The sequence below is a fragment of the Mobula hypostoma genome, chromosome 9 (genome assembly GCF_963921235.1).
Source record: "Mobula hypostoma chromosome 9, sMobHyp1.1, whole genome shotgun sequence".
NCBI classification, from domain to species: domain Eukaryota; kingdom Metazoa; phylum Chordata; class Chondrichthyes; order Myliobatiformes; family Myliobatidae; genus Mobula; species Mobula hypostoma.
In genome coordinates this window covers 112,983,300-112,998,062 of record NC_086105.1, presented here as the reverse complement: position 1 = coordinate 112,998,062, position 14,763 = coordinate 112,983,300, and the positions used below count along the sequence as shown (strand labels likewise).

The 14,763-nt window shown below is 42.3% G+C and overlaps 1 protein-coding gene across 1 annotated transcript; it reads right to left on the bottom strand.

Moving 5' to 3' along the window:
* Positions 1-456: 456 nt before the first annotated feature.
* LOC134351362 (UDP-glucuronosyltransferase 2C1-like) lies at positions 457-2,067 on the bottom strand. Its single transcript, XM_063057440.1, has one exon. The coding sequence runs from the start codon at positions 2,065-2,067 to the stop codon at positions 457-459; it is 1,611 nt and encodes a 536-aa protein (XP_062913510.1).
* Between the last annotated feature and the right edge of the window lie 12,696 nt (positions 2,068-14,763).

Here is a 14,763-nt window from a genome sequence, read left to right as displayed (position 1 = left end):
CATGATCATAATAAATGGCGGTGCAGGCTCGAAGGGCCGAATGGCCTACTCCTGCACCTATTTTCTATGTTTCTATGTTTCTATTAGGTAAATGTGTGGAATGGTAGGGACCTGCTCACAACTATTAATTTTGATTTCACAAAGCTCAGAATCGCTATTTCTAATGACAATTTAAGGAAAATCTTAAACCTGTTGAGAGAACTGGATTTGATCGAAAAGTTTTCAAAAATATTTGCATTATTGCCACGAAGAGAAAGCATTTCAGGATATATATTGCATATATTTCTCTGACATTAAATTGAACCTTTGAAAGCAGGATTACGACTCCTGAAGTGAATGGGAGAGGTTGACGATTGATCTGCATTTGTCTGTAAGAGAGAACAAAGTCTGGTGCACTGCGAAAGGGGAAGCCGATAATGAACTAACTTTTATTCTTACCGCAGCTCATTCGTTCATTTAGTCCCTTTTCCTCTTCCTCGCCAAGCACACTTTGACAAATAATGCTTTTAGCAATTTAAATGCAAGATAAAGGAAAAACCCCATGAGAACCACAATAATGGTGAACACATCCAGTAAGTGGTACTGATAGAATGGAAGATCATTACCCGCGGCTCTAAAATGAGCAGCCCCTCGGTGCCTTACTGTGTATTCAATCCAGAAAGCAGCCAGCTCCATTGGCTGCACTGGAACGTCCCGGTGTAAGGCAGATAATCGTTTCATGTTCTCTGCATAGGAAGGGTTTTCGATGACTGTCTTCACTGCATGAAAAATATAATCGCTTTTCATGTGAGCCAAGTCTAACATGACCGCTGCTTCTCGGGTTTTGAGACGCAGAAGGTTATCATATTGATCAAATAAAATTGGAATACCGACCACGGGGACTCCATGGAAAATGGCCTCATAAAGCCCATTCTCCCCGCCGTGAGTGATGAACGCTCTTGTCTTCGGATGACTCAGCAGGTCATTTTGAGGAAGCCAGCTCAAGATTTTGGTGTTGTTTCCTAATGTTGAGGGTAGTGCTCCAGTATACCGCCAGATCGCCCTCTGAGGGAGCTTGGCCAGTCCTGCCGCGAATTCACTCGCCACTTGTGGGGGAAGAGTACCCACCGCACTCCCCAAGGAGAAGACCACCACGCCATCCTCGCCAGAATTGTCCATGAATCGCTGCAGATCAGCAGGGAGCGCTCGACCCGGGCCGCACTGGATACCTCCGATGTAAACCAGGTTTGGCGTGGTCGGCCGGGGATACTCAAAAACAAAGTCAACCTTCATTAGGACGATATCCGCTTTTTGATAAAGTTCTTCCACCGTAATATCTCCATTGAGGTAAAGCTGACACAGTTGATTGTAAGCTGGGTAAATGTAGAAGTTGCTCAGGAATTTTGACATTCCATATATCAGCACATTCTTCAATCTGCCCAAAAGCGACATCCTGTCGCTTAAACGTGAATTTACCATGGGCACAAAAGAAAGTGGCGACGGGGCTAAGTTAAAGTGGATGTCCCCGGATATCATCCACCTGCCAAAAAACACCAACGGTGTGTTAAGTACATGGGACAGCATGGCACCGGCTGCATGGTAAGGGTCGGCCAAAATCACATTGAAACCTCCAGCTTTCAGTCGTTCCATGAGTGCGTGATCCTCGAACAAAGCCTGAATGGCCGGAATAGTTACTTCAACGTTGATGAAGAACAGGGCGTATAAACTGCGGACAGAGGAGATGCTGGAGAGGAAACCGTCTTCCACGTAGATGAAGTTGAAGATAATATCACGGATTTCGCTTTCACTGAGGGCTTTGCGTGCCTTGCCCGCGGGAATGCGGATAGTTTCGACAGCGAAATCTTCGGACGTTGCCTCAATCCTTAGTGAATTGTCGCTCCGGAGCACCGTCACCTCGTGCCCCCTCTCCACCAGCTGCAGCAGCAGGGATTTCATGATGATCCAGTGGCTCCAGTCCGTGGGGACGACAAGGATCCTGGCAGCTTCTGGGTTGGGATTCCTTGCGGAAAAGAACATCACGGAATACAGCAAAAATATCGGAAATGCCGCTCTGCTTTCGGTTGACATGGTCACTGAGTGGGACGGTGGCACCGTAGCACTGCTCCGTTTGCAGATGGCGCTCTGGAAGATGTCTTTGATGTTGAGATTTTCCTTGCACAAGTTCTCTAGCTATGTATGCGGCTGCTTGGCCCATCAGCTTTCTGAAGCAGCTCCTAGCACATTCAAACTGCGTGGTCACCCAGGCAAGATATACGATTATACTGACGACTATGTTACTTTGTCAATTATTTTAATATATCGTTACAATAACTTACTATTCATTGTATCAATGTACTTTTTTATGAGCACTTTCTGTTTCGGTGATATATGTCGGAGGATGTAACATCCTGTTAAATGTTTGCGTTGTATTTTAACTTTTTTGACGTCCAGATGACAGATTGCTCCGCTTACAATTCCCGCGCCTGGACCGACTGAAAGGCGTTTTCTTTTTCTCTCTGATGTTGTCTGACCTGCTAAGAGCTTCCGGCATTTTATGCTTCTGTTCCAGTTTTCAAACTATTGCATTGGCTTAGAAGAACAGTACAACTTTCAAAAATTATGACACACTGCTCGAATAATTGTAACATTTTGCTGTAATTACAGCCGAAAATGTTATTTTCACATAACGCATACACCACCAGCAATATCTGTAGCTGAACTGACTATAATGTATCAAATAATATATCCACTTTATTTTAAAAAATGTAACTGCGGGACAGAATGTCAGTGAAATGTGATATTGCAACCTGCATAGCCATATCACTCCAAACGGACATATGTCCACAGTTAGCAGAGTTTGACACATTTCCATTGGCGATCTTAGTTTTGTTAGAGGTTTTTGAAATAGAAAGGTTTTATCTGTTAATTATTCCAGTTGTCGACAGATCGCACAGTTAAAGAGGAACTTCTCACATGCGTAGTAAATTAGGAAAAGAGCTTTAAACAAACATTAATTAAACCTTGATGAAAGTAAAGGATAACAGGGATGCAGCCGGTGAACTACAGCTGGTTTATTAACATTTATGTGAAACTACTACGCAGATGTAGAAATTCAGTTTCTCGTTTCTTCCCGTTGTAATTTTATGAATTCCAAAGAGAAGCACTCTAGACTTCCGATGTTCATTGTAATTGGGTGCGTGAAACTTAGAATCTTTTTCATGGAAAGGGAAATAATAAAAATATTCTGATTTACAACAAGTCTGCTTGTCTTGACATTTCACAGCTACCCTGTGTGAAAAGACTACAGTGGAAAGAATCGACACACTGCTGCTGATAGGAATGCACAAGGTAAGGCAGATACCTCAAAGAGTTGCTAGGTTCATAGTAACAGATGACACGTAAGCCAATTTCTTCATTTTCTTCCGTTGCTAAATCAAAAATTACTTCTGGGCACACAATGGTAATTAATTCAGCTAATTAAGTGCCGTTAGTTAACATGATCAAGATAGACGATAAGAATCATGTGGGGGTCCTATGTATAGTTTGACTAAGAACAGCTGACCAACTAGTTAAAGAATTGTTCATTTACAGTATTATGTTTACTACCCTCCACTGTACAGTATATCTACACCTAAAGGACAAGGAACACTGCTTTGATGATAACAACTGAATATTTTGGACAGGGGACACAGGTGATTTGAAAAAGGGGTTAAATGAGCCATCTTTGTCAAACTGGAAAACCCACCCCTGAACCGAGGGGGTAGGGTACGACACCACCTATCAGCTACTTGCAACAAAGTCCTAACATCTCTGCCCCAGGGTCTCCACAACAGTTCACAACTCGATTCCTGAAAAGGTAAGCCTAATGATCCTCTCATTTCCTCTACGACTCTTAATGACCCTCACGTGATTGCTATATCTTTAAACAGCTCAGAGTTTATAAACCAGAAAACTACCCACCATGGATCAGAACTGAAGCCGCCTCTTGAATGAGTGGCAAATCATCTTCCGGACAACACAGAAAGTCCAGTTGCCTTGATTTACTAGTGCTTGATATACAATGACCTGGATGACTGTGAACCTTCAGAGACAGATCACAGATCTGAGTTACTACAGCTATGGAAAACTCAACCCTGTGACCAAATTGTTCCTTGGACAGGACACACAATGATGCGTCTCGAAGGAACTCTTGGGGCACAAAGTTTTTGCACTTGACTCTTGGTCCCTCTAGTCTCCCTGTCACCTGCAATACCCAGATTAATAATCAAATGCTGTCAGCAGTCTGACCACTGGGCACCCAGTGAATAGATTTCTCAGCAACGAAATCTTGCAACAAGATAGAAGGACAACACTCTGAGGTCCACAGGAAGTGTTCAGCAGGGAACAGTCTGCTCTGGAGCTTTATTATAAAGTGTTGCAGTGTTAGCATTGTGGGCCCTTGACATCGCCATGCAGCACATCGTGTTCCTTGCTTTCCCACTACTGTTCAAAGATGGTCATGTTCTGGTGTCAGTTACATCCCATCCCTGAAAGGATGGAGAGTTTACTTTGAAACATTGTTATAAAACGTCTACACTATTTAAAATCTGAAAGAAGTATCATTTCAGCACTTGCAACATTTTAAAGCATATGTTGGAGCAAGTATGCTTATATACAATATTTGAATCCAACTCTTATTTGGACAGATTAATATTTCTGAGCATTATGTGTTTGTTGGCAATTGTAGGTAATCTCCTGGTGGTAATGAGGTTTATTGCATCTATATATGCCTATAAAAATTAACTTGTCTTTAGCCAACCTCCTTTATCTCACGGCCTTTCTCTCTGCAGTGTGCATCCACTTTATGAAGGACGAGTACTTTGAAGAACCTGGCTGTAGGTTCCTCCTCAACATGGTCTTTCTGACCATGCATGCCAGCATCTTCATGTTGACTGCTATGAGGAATGGTACCTAGCAGTGGAGAAACTCCTCCTGACAACCTTTAGAAACAACATGGTTACAGGAGGGTCATGATTACTGTAGTTTGAGATCTATCATTATCATGTAGGAAGGTCCAGGGGAAAGGAAATCAGCCAGAGAATTCGACAGTGATGGGATAAAAGAAAACATATGTTCCACTCTACATTGCCACCACACACACACACAAAGGATCTATCTAACTCTGCTTTTAAATACCAGTATATTGACTTCAAGGAAAGTAACTGGATTCCAGTACATAAAGTTAGCCTGTACTTTCTGGATACTCCAGAGCAGAAATTTTGACAGCAACAAAGAAAGAATGCTCCCAAACAGAAGATCCTCTATTTGACTTTTGGTATTCCATACTTTTTTGGGTATGGAAATTGTTCATTCTGCATTTCAATGAATCCATAAACCTTTCTTCCAAAACCTTTGCCTTTATTAATTTGTTTGCTGCATCAGAAGCATCAACCCTGTCCTCTATGCTTACTGACAAACAATTACAAAGAATATCTGAAAACTAAAAGCCAAACCCCACAAAGTCTTCAAAAAAGATATACAACAGGAATTAATCCAAAGAATACAGTCTTCTGGGAATGAGCAGTGCACTGAGAAACCATTTCACAATTAAAAAGAGTTGCAGAGAAGGATAATAATATTTAATAAACAAGTATACAGATGTGGAGTTTATCTTTTAAATTATTTCATTTGTCTATCAACCATATTTTTCAGACCACAACCATTGGCAAATCTTTTATTCCCATTTGCACCTTTCCCAACGACACCCTTTTGTGCTCTTACTGTCCCATTGAGATCATTTGCACAGATGAAAGCTCTCAACCCAAAATGGCAAACAACAGGAATTCTGCAGATGCTGGAAATTCAAGCAACACACATCCAAGTTGCTGGTGAACCCAAAATGGCGACTGTTTATTTCTTCCACAGATGATACCCAACCTACTGTACTCCCCAACAGTTAATCACCTATTTACACAGATCATCTTGCTGTTTTGTATACTTAATAACATTAGGTTTTCAAGTTCTGATCCATTTATTAATCGCATGTACATCAAAATATACAGTGAAATGTTTGGATTAACAATCAACACAACCTAATGTTGTGCTGGGACAGTCCACAAGTGTCTCCACACATTCTGGACCAACATAGTATGCCTACATTGTTCAGCAGAACAACACAAGCAATAACAGTAGCAACAAAACAATTACAAAAAAACAAGCCCCTTTCTTCCCTCCCACCGACAGACCCACCTACTCACACAAACATACAGTCTTCCAGACCCAGGACAGACTGCCTCCAGTTTCCAGTGCACTCTTGAGCTCATGGACATCAGGCCTCAGAGACTTGCAGACTTATGGCTTCAGCCATCGGTTGTTGACTTTCGGATTCCTCGACTTTTCCATGGGTAGCTGCAGTCATCTGGTGTCACAAGTGGGCATTTCTTATGCGCATGTCCAAACTATAGTATTTCAAGCTATTCTCAACTGTAATGAGCATCACAGTTAATATGATTTGGTTTTGAATCAAACTCTGCAGACATTTTTCACCATCACCCAGTACCGACGTAAATCAGAAATCCTGTTTTTTTTGGTTTTTGTCCTTAGAGATGCAAAGCAGAGTCCAACTAAAATAATATAACGAACTCAGTGTGTTGTCTCAGAAAATGATCTCACTACCTTGACCAACAGGGAGACTCAAGGACTTGTGATTTACTACGAAAAGATCACAGACTAATTTTAAGCAAATACTCTTTTAATGAACTATCATTGTTTTCAATTTAGGTGAAAGTTTAAAATGGGAGAAGTATACAAGATGTGGCTGAATTGATGTCTCCCCTTTTACATTATTGTCAAAGTCAAAATTGCACATCCGTTTTTTTACATTTTCTTTCCACTTAATGGCCACTTAATTAGGTACACTTGTACACATGCTCATGAGTGTAAATTTCTGATCAGTCAATCATGGAGCAGTAACTCAAGGCATGAAGCATGCAGACATGGTTAAAAGGACCAGTTGTTCGACCAAACATCAGAATGGGGAAGACATATGGTCTAAGTGTCTTTGACCATGGAATGATTATTGTTGCCATACTGGGGAGGTTTAGTTATTTCAGAAAATTCTGACCCCTTGGGATTTTCATGCAGAGTTTACAGAGAATGGTGCAAAACAACTATAGTGAGCAGCAGTTCTGTGGGCAGAGAAACCTTGTTAATGAGGGAGGTCAGGGGAGAATGATCAGATTGGTCCAAGCTAACAGGAAGGCAGCGGTGAGTCAAATAACCATGTGTTATAACAATGGTGCACGGAGCATCGCTGAATGCACAATACATTGAACCTTGAAGTGGTTTCAATAGGTACATTTAATGTCATAGAAATGTATACAATATACATCCTGAAATTCTTTTCAGTGTGGGCCACAGTAGCAGATGACCACATTGGGTTCCACCCATCTACCTAATGAAGTGCCCACTGAATGTATATTAAATTCCTGAGTAATATTTGATGCTGAATCAATGTTGAGTTTTGTAGACAAGCAAGTAAACTGAAACATGGAAAACCTACAGCACAATACAGGCCCTTCGGCCCACAGAGTTGTGCCAAACATGTCCCTACCTTAGAAATTACTCGGCTTACCTATAGCCCTCTATTTTACTAAACTCCATGTAAAAGTCTCTTAAAAGACCCTATCGTATCTGCCTCCACCACCGTCGCCGGCAGCCCATTCCACGCACTCACCACTCTCTGAGTAAAAAACTTACCCCTGACATCTCCTATGTACCTACTCCCCAGCACCTTAAACCCGTGTCCTCTTGTGGCAACCATTTCAGCCCTGGGAAAAAGCCTTTGACTATCCACACAATCAATGCCTCTCATCATCTTATACACCTCTATCAGGTCACCTCTCATCCTCCGTCGCTCCAAGGAGAAAAGGCTGAGTTCACTCAACTTATTCTCATAATGCATGCTCCCCAATCCAGGCAACATCCTTGTAAATCTCCTCTGCACCCTTTCTATGGCTTCCACATCCTTCCTATAGTAAGGCGACCAGCACTGAGCACAGTACTCCAAGTGAGGTCTGACCAGGGTCCTATATAGCTGCAACATTACCTCTCGGCTCCTAAATTCAATTCCATGATTGATGAAGGCCAATACACCATACACCTTCTTAACCACAGTGTCAACCTGCGGAGCTGCTTTGAGTGTCCTATGGACTCGGACCCCAACATCCCTCTGATCCTCCACACGGCCAAGAGTCTTACCATTAATACTATATTCTGTCATCATATTTGACCTACCAAAATGAACCACACTTATCTGGGTTGAACTCCATCTGCTACTTCTCAGCCCAGTTTCGCATCCTATCAATGTCCCACTGTAATTTCTGACAGCCCTCCACACTATCCACAACACCTCCAACCTTTGTGTCATCAGCAAACTTACTAACCCATCCCTCCACTTCCTCATCCAGGTCGTTTATAAGAATCACGAAGAGTGAGGGTCCCAGAACAAATGCCTGAGGCACTCTACTGGTGACCGACCTCCATAGAACATAGAACATAGAATAATACAGCACAGTACAGGCCCTTCGGCCCACAATGTTGTGCCAACCCTCAAACCCTGCCTCCCATATAAGCCCCCACCTTAGATTCCTCCATATACCTGTCTAGTAGTCTCTTAAACCTCACTAGTGTATCTGCCTCCACCACTGACACAGGCAGTGCATTCCACGCACCAACCACTCTCTGAGTAAAGAACCTTCTTCTAATATCCCCCTTGAACTTCCCATCCCTTACCTTAAAGCCATGTCCTCTTGTATTGAGCAGTGGTGCCCTGGGGAACAGGCACTGGCTACCCACTCTATCTATTCCTCTTATTATCTTGTACACCTCTATCATGTCTCCTCGCATCCTCCTTCTCTCCAAAGAGTAAAGCCCTAGCTCCCTTAATCTCTGATCATAATGCATACTTTCTAAACCAGGCAGCATCCTGGTAAATCTTCTCTGTACCCTTTCCAATGCTTCCACATCCGTCCTATAGTGAGGTGACCAGAACTGGACACAATACTCCAAGTGAGGCCTAACCAGAGTTTTATAGAGCTGCATTATTACATCGCGACTCTTAAACTCTATCCCTCGATTTATGAAAGCTAACACCCCATAAGCTTTCTTAACTACCCTGTTTACCTGTGAGGCAACTTTCAGGGATCTGTGGACATGTACCCCGAGATCCCTCTGCTCCTCCACACTACCAAGTATCCTGCCATTTACTTTGTACTCTGCCTTGGAGTTTGTCCTTCCAAAGTGTACCACCTCACACTTCTCCAGGTTGAACTCCATCTGCCACTTCTCAGCCCACTTCTGCATCCTATCAATGTCTCTCTCTGCAATCTTTGACAATTCTCTACACTATCTACAACACCACCAGCCTTTGTGTCGTCTGCAAACTTGCCAACCCACCCTTCTACCCCCACATCCAGGTCGTTAATAAAAATCACAAAAAGTAGAGGTCCCAGAACAGATCCTTGTGGGACACCACTAGTCACAATCCTCCAATCCGAATGTACTCCCTCCACCACTACCCTCTGCCTTCTGCAGGCAAGCCAATTCTGAATCCACCTAGCCAAACTTCCCTGGATCCCATGCCTTCTAACTTTCTGAATAAGCCTACCGTGTGGAACCTTGTCAAATGCCATACTAAAATCCATATAGATCACATCCACTGCACTACCCTTATCTATATGCCTGGTCACCTCCTCAAAGAACTCTATCAGGCTTGTTAGACACGATCTGCCCTTCACAAAGCCATGCTGACTGTCCCTGATCAGACCATGATTCTCTAAATGCCTATAGATCCTATCTCTAAGAATCTTTTCCAACAGCTTTCCCACAACAGACGTAAGGCTCACTGGTCTATAATTACCCGGACTATCCCTACTACCTTTTTTGAACAAGGGAACAACATTCGCCTCCCTCCAATCCTCCGGTACCATTCCAGTGGACAACGAGGGCATAAAGATCCTAGCCAGAGGCTCAGCAATCTCTTCTCTCTTGAGACTGGGTAAAATACATTTACAGAAAGCTAAGAGAGATGGAGGTTTAGCATTACCTAACTTTAGATTTTATTATTGGGCTATTAATATTCGACATATGAAATTTTGGTTACTTGACCGGGACATACTATCTATTCCTAAATGGGTAGCATTGGAATTACAATCTGTTCAGGGTTATACACTTGGTTCTATTTTAGGTTCCTCTCTTCCTTTTGATTCGAAATGCCTTAAGCAGGTCTCTAACCCGATCGTTAAATATGCTTTGCGTATTTGGTTTCAATTCAGAAAATTTTTTGATCTTAATCAATTCGGGTTAGCGATTCCTATTTTAGGTAACATATTTTTTCCTCCCTCTTTTACGGATCGCGCTTTTCAAACTTGGAAGACTAAGGGTATTTTACAGTTTTTGGATTTATTTTTAGATGGTTCCCTTATGTCTTTTGAACAATTATCTAATAAATATAACTTATCAAGAATACATTTTTTTAGATATTTACAAGTTAGAAATTTCCTAAGTACTATACTTTCTTCCTTTCCAATGCTTCCTCCTATATATATTTTAGATTCGATAATTAACCTTAATCCATGTCAGAAAGGTGCATCGGCTATGATTTATAATATTATTATGAAACTTAGGAAAGCTCCATTTGATAAGATTAGGGTAGATTGGGAACAGGAATTGGGGCTTACCATTTCTGTGGATGATTGGGGGCAGATTTTACAATTAGTTAATACTTCCTCTATTTGTGCTAAACATTCCCTAATTCAATTTAAAGTGGTTCATAGAGCACATATGTCCAAAGATAAGTTAGCGCGTTTTTACTCGCATATTAATCCTTTCTGTGATAGATGTTCGGGGCAGATAGCCTCTTTAACTCATATGTTTTGGTCTTGCCCTACTTTGGAAACTTTTTGGAGAGATATTTTCAATATTATTTCTAAGGTATTAAATATAGATATCTCTCCTCACCCTATTACTGCTATCTTTGGACTACCTAAAATTTCTAGTAATCTTTCCCCTTCAGCCCGTAGAATGATTGCATTTCTTACTTTAATGGCGAAAAGATGTATTTTACAACATTGGAAAGAGCTTAATGCTCCAACTACCTTTTTTTGGTTTTCTCAGACGATTTTATGTTTGAATTTGGAGAAAATTAGAAGTAACCTTTATGATTCTTCATTTAAATTTGAACAGATTTGGGGACCTTTTATTCGATATTTTCATTTAATGTAATATTTACCCTTCTTGTTTTTTTTTCACTGTTTTAATGGAGGTCGGGATTGAGGACGTGATCTTAAGTTTAACTCTGTTTGGTTTCAAGTTAGCCCATTGCTTTGCTTTGCTTTTAGTTAGCTGCACGGTGGGTTTTTTTTTGGGGGTTTTTTTTTCTTTTTTTCCATTGATATATATAAAATCTAGTATACTATTATGTTATCTTGGTTTCTTATGCTTAAATTACATTGTTTGTAGTATTTTCTTTTTGGTATTGTTATCTTTTGGAATTTTATTATACTTTAACATTGTATTAATGTTTATATGGCTTACCTTTTTTGTATACTTACTCAATAAAAAGATTTAAAAAGAAAGAAAGAAAAGCAATCTCTTCTCTCGCCTCGTGGAGCAGCCTGGGGAATATTCCGTCAGGCCCCGGGGACTTATCTGTCCTAATGTATTTTAACAACTCCAACACCTCCTCTCCCTTAATATCAGCATGCTCCAGAACATCAACTTCACTCATATTGTCCTCACCATCATCAAGTTCCCTCTCATTGGTGAATACCGAAGAGAAGTATTCATTGAGGACCTCGCTCACTTCCACAGCCTCCAGGCACATCTTCCCACCTTTATCTCTAATTGGTCCTACCTTCACTCCTGTCATCCTTTTTTCCTTCACATATTTGAAGAATGCCTTGGGGTTTTCCTTTACCCTACTCACCAAGGCCTTCTCATGCCCCCTTCTTGCTCTTTTCAGCCCCTTCTTAAGCTCCTTTCTTGCTTCCCTGTATTCCTCAATAGACCCAGCTGATCCTTGCTTCCTAAACCTCATGTATGCTGCCTTTTTCTTCCTGACTAGATTTTCCACCTCACTTGTCACCCATGGTTCCTTCACCCTACCATTCTTTATCTTCCTCACCGGGACAAATTTATCCCTTACATCCTGCAAGAGATCTCTAAACATCGACCACATGTCCATAGTACATTTCCCTGCAAAAACATCATCCCAATTCACACCCACAAGTTCTAGCCTTATAGCCTCAAAATTTGCCTTTCCCCAATTAAAAATTTTCTTGTCCTCTTTAATTCTATCCTTTTCCATGATAATTATAAAGGCCAGGGAACAGTGGTCACTGTCCCCCAGATGCTCACCCACTGAGAGATCTGTGACCTGACCCGGTTCATTACCTAGTACTAGATCTAGTATGGCATTCCCCCTGGTCGGCCTGTCCACATACTGTGACAGGAATCCATCCTGGAAACACTTAACAAATTCTGCCCCATCTAAACCCTTGGAACTAATCAGGTGCCAATCAATTTTAGGGAAGTTAAAGTCACCCATGACAACAACCCTGTTATTTTTGCACCTTTCCACAATCTGCTTCCCAATCTGCTCCTCTGTATCTCTGCTGCTACCAGGGGGCCTATAGAATACCCCCAGTAGAGTAACTGCTCCCTTCCTGTTCCTGACTTCCACCCATATTGACTCAAAAGAGGATCCTGCTACATTACCCACCCTTTCTGTAGCTGTAATAGTATCCCTGACCAGTATTGCCACCCCCCTCCCCTTTTTCCGCCCTCTCTATCCCTTTTAAAGCACTGAGATCCAGGAATATTGAGAATCCATTCCTGCCCTGGTGCCAGCCATGTCTCTGTAATGGCCACTACATCATAATTCCATGTATGTATCCAAGCTCTCAGTTCATCACCTTTGTTCCTGGTGCTTCTTGCATTGAGGTACACACATTTCAGCCCTTCTGCCTTACTGTCTTTACACCGTTTATTCTGCTTCTCTTTCCTCAAAGCCTCTCTGTATGTTAGATCTGGCTTTACTCCATACACTTCTTTCACTGCTCTATCGCTCTGGGTCCCATCCCCCTTGCAAATTAGTTTAAACCCTCCCGAACCATGCTAGCAAACCTACCTGCAAGGATATTGCTCCCCCTCGAGTTCAGATGCAACCCATCCAATCTGTACAGGTCCCACCTTCCCCAGAAGAGATCTCAATGATCTAAAAATCTAAAACCCTGCTCCCTGCACCAACTCCTCAGCCACGCATTCAACTGCCATCTCCTCCAATTCTTACCATCTCTGTCACGTAGCACTGGCAGCAATCCTGAGAACGTCACCCTTGAGGTCCTGTTCTTCAGCCTTCTGCCTAATTCCCGAAACTCACACTTCAGGACCTCATCCCTCTTCCTGCCTATGTCGTTGGTCCCAACATGTATCACGACTTCTAGTTGCTTTCCCTCTCGTACCAGGACGTCGTGCACCCGGTCAGAGACATCCCAGACCCTGGCACCCGGGAGGCAACAAACCAGGTGGGTGTCCTTCTCACGTCCACAAAATCTCCTGTCTGCTTCCCTGACTATAGAGTCTCCAATGATGACAGCTCTCCTCTTCTCCGTCTCACCCTTCTGCACCACAGGGTCAGACTCAATGCCGGAGGCCCTGCCACCGTGGCTCAGACCTGGTCGGTCCATGCAGAATATGACCCGTCCACAACACTCTTTGCCCTCTGTGGGCAAGCCAGTTCTGGATCTACAAAGCAATGTCCCCTTGGATTCCATGCCTCCTTATTTTCTCAATAAGCCTTGCATGTGGTACCTTGTCAAATGCCTTGCTGAAATCCATATACACTACATCTACTGCTCTTCCTTCGTCAATGTGTTTAGTCACATCCTCAGAAAATGCAATCAGGCTTGTAAGGCATGACCTGCCCTTGACAAAGCCATGCTGACTATTCCTAATCATATTATACCTCTCCAAATGTTCATAAACCCTGCCTCTCAGGATCTTCTCCAACAACTTACCAACCACTGAAGTAAGACTCACTGGTCTATAATTTCCTGGGCTATCTCTACTCCCTTTCTTAAATAAAGGAACAACATCCGCAACCCTCCAAACCTCCGGAACCTCTCCCATCCCCATTGATGGTGCAAAGATCATCGCCAGAAGCTCAGCAATCTCCTCCCTCACCTCCCACAGTAGCCTGGGGTACATCTCATCTAGTCCCGGCGACTTATCCAACTTTATGCTTTCCAAAAGTTCCAGCACATCCTCTTTCTTAACATCTACATGCTCAAGCTTTTCATTCTGCTGCAAGTCATCACTACAATCACCAAGATCCTTTTCCATAGTGAATACTGAAGTAAAGTATTCATTAAGTACCTCTGCTATTTCCTCCAGTTCCATACATACTTTCCCACTGTCACACTTGGTAGGTCTTATTTTTTCACGTCTTATCCTCTTGCTCTTCAAATACTTGAAGATGCCTTTGGGTTTTCCTTAATCCTGCCCGCCAACACCTTCTCATGGCCCATTCTGACTCTCCGAATTTCCTTCTTAAGCTCCTTCCTATTAGCCTTATAATCTTCTAGATCTCTAACATTACCTAGCTCTCTGAACCTTTTGTAAGCTTTTCTTTTCTTCTTGACTAGATTTATTACAGCCTTTGTACACCACAGTTCCTGTACCCTACCATAACTTCCCTGTCTCATTGGAAAGTACCTATGCAGAACTCCACACAAATATCCCCTG

Excerpts from the sequence above, each read along its gene's own strand:
- LOC134351362 (XM_063057440.1), bottom strand. The coding sequence starts at position 2,067 with ATGTCAACCGAAAGCAGAGCGGCATTTCCGATATTTTTGCTGTATTCC.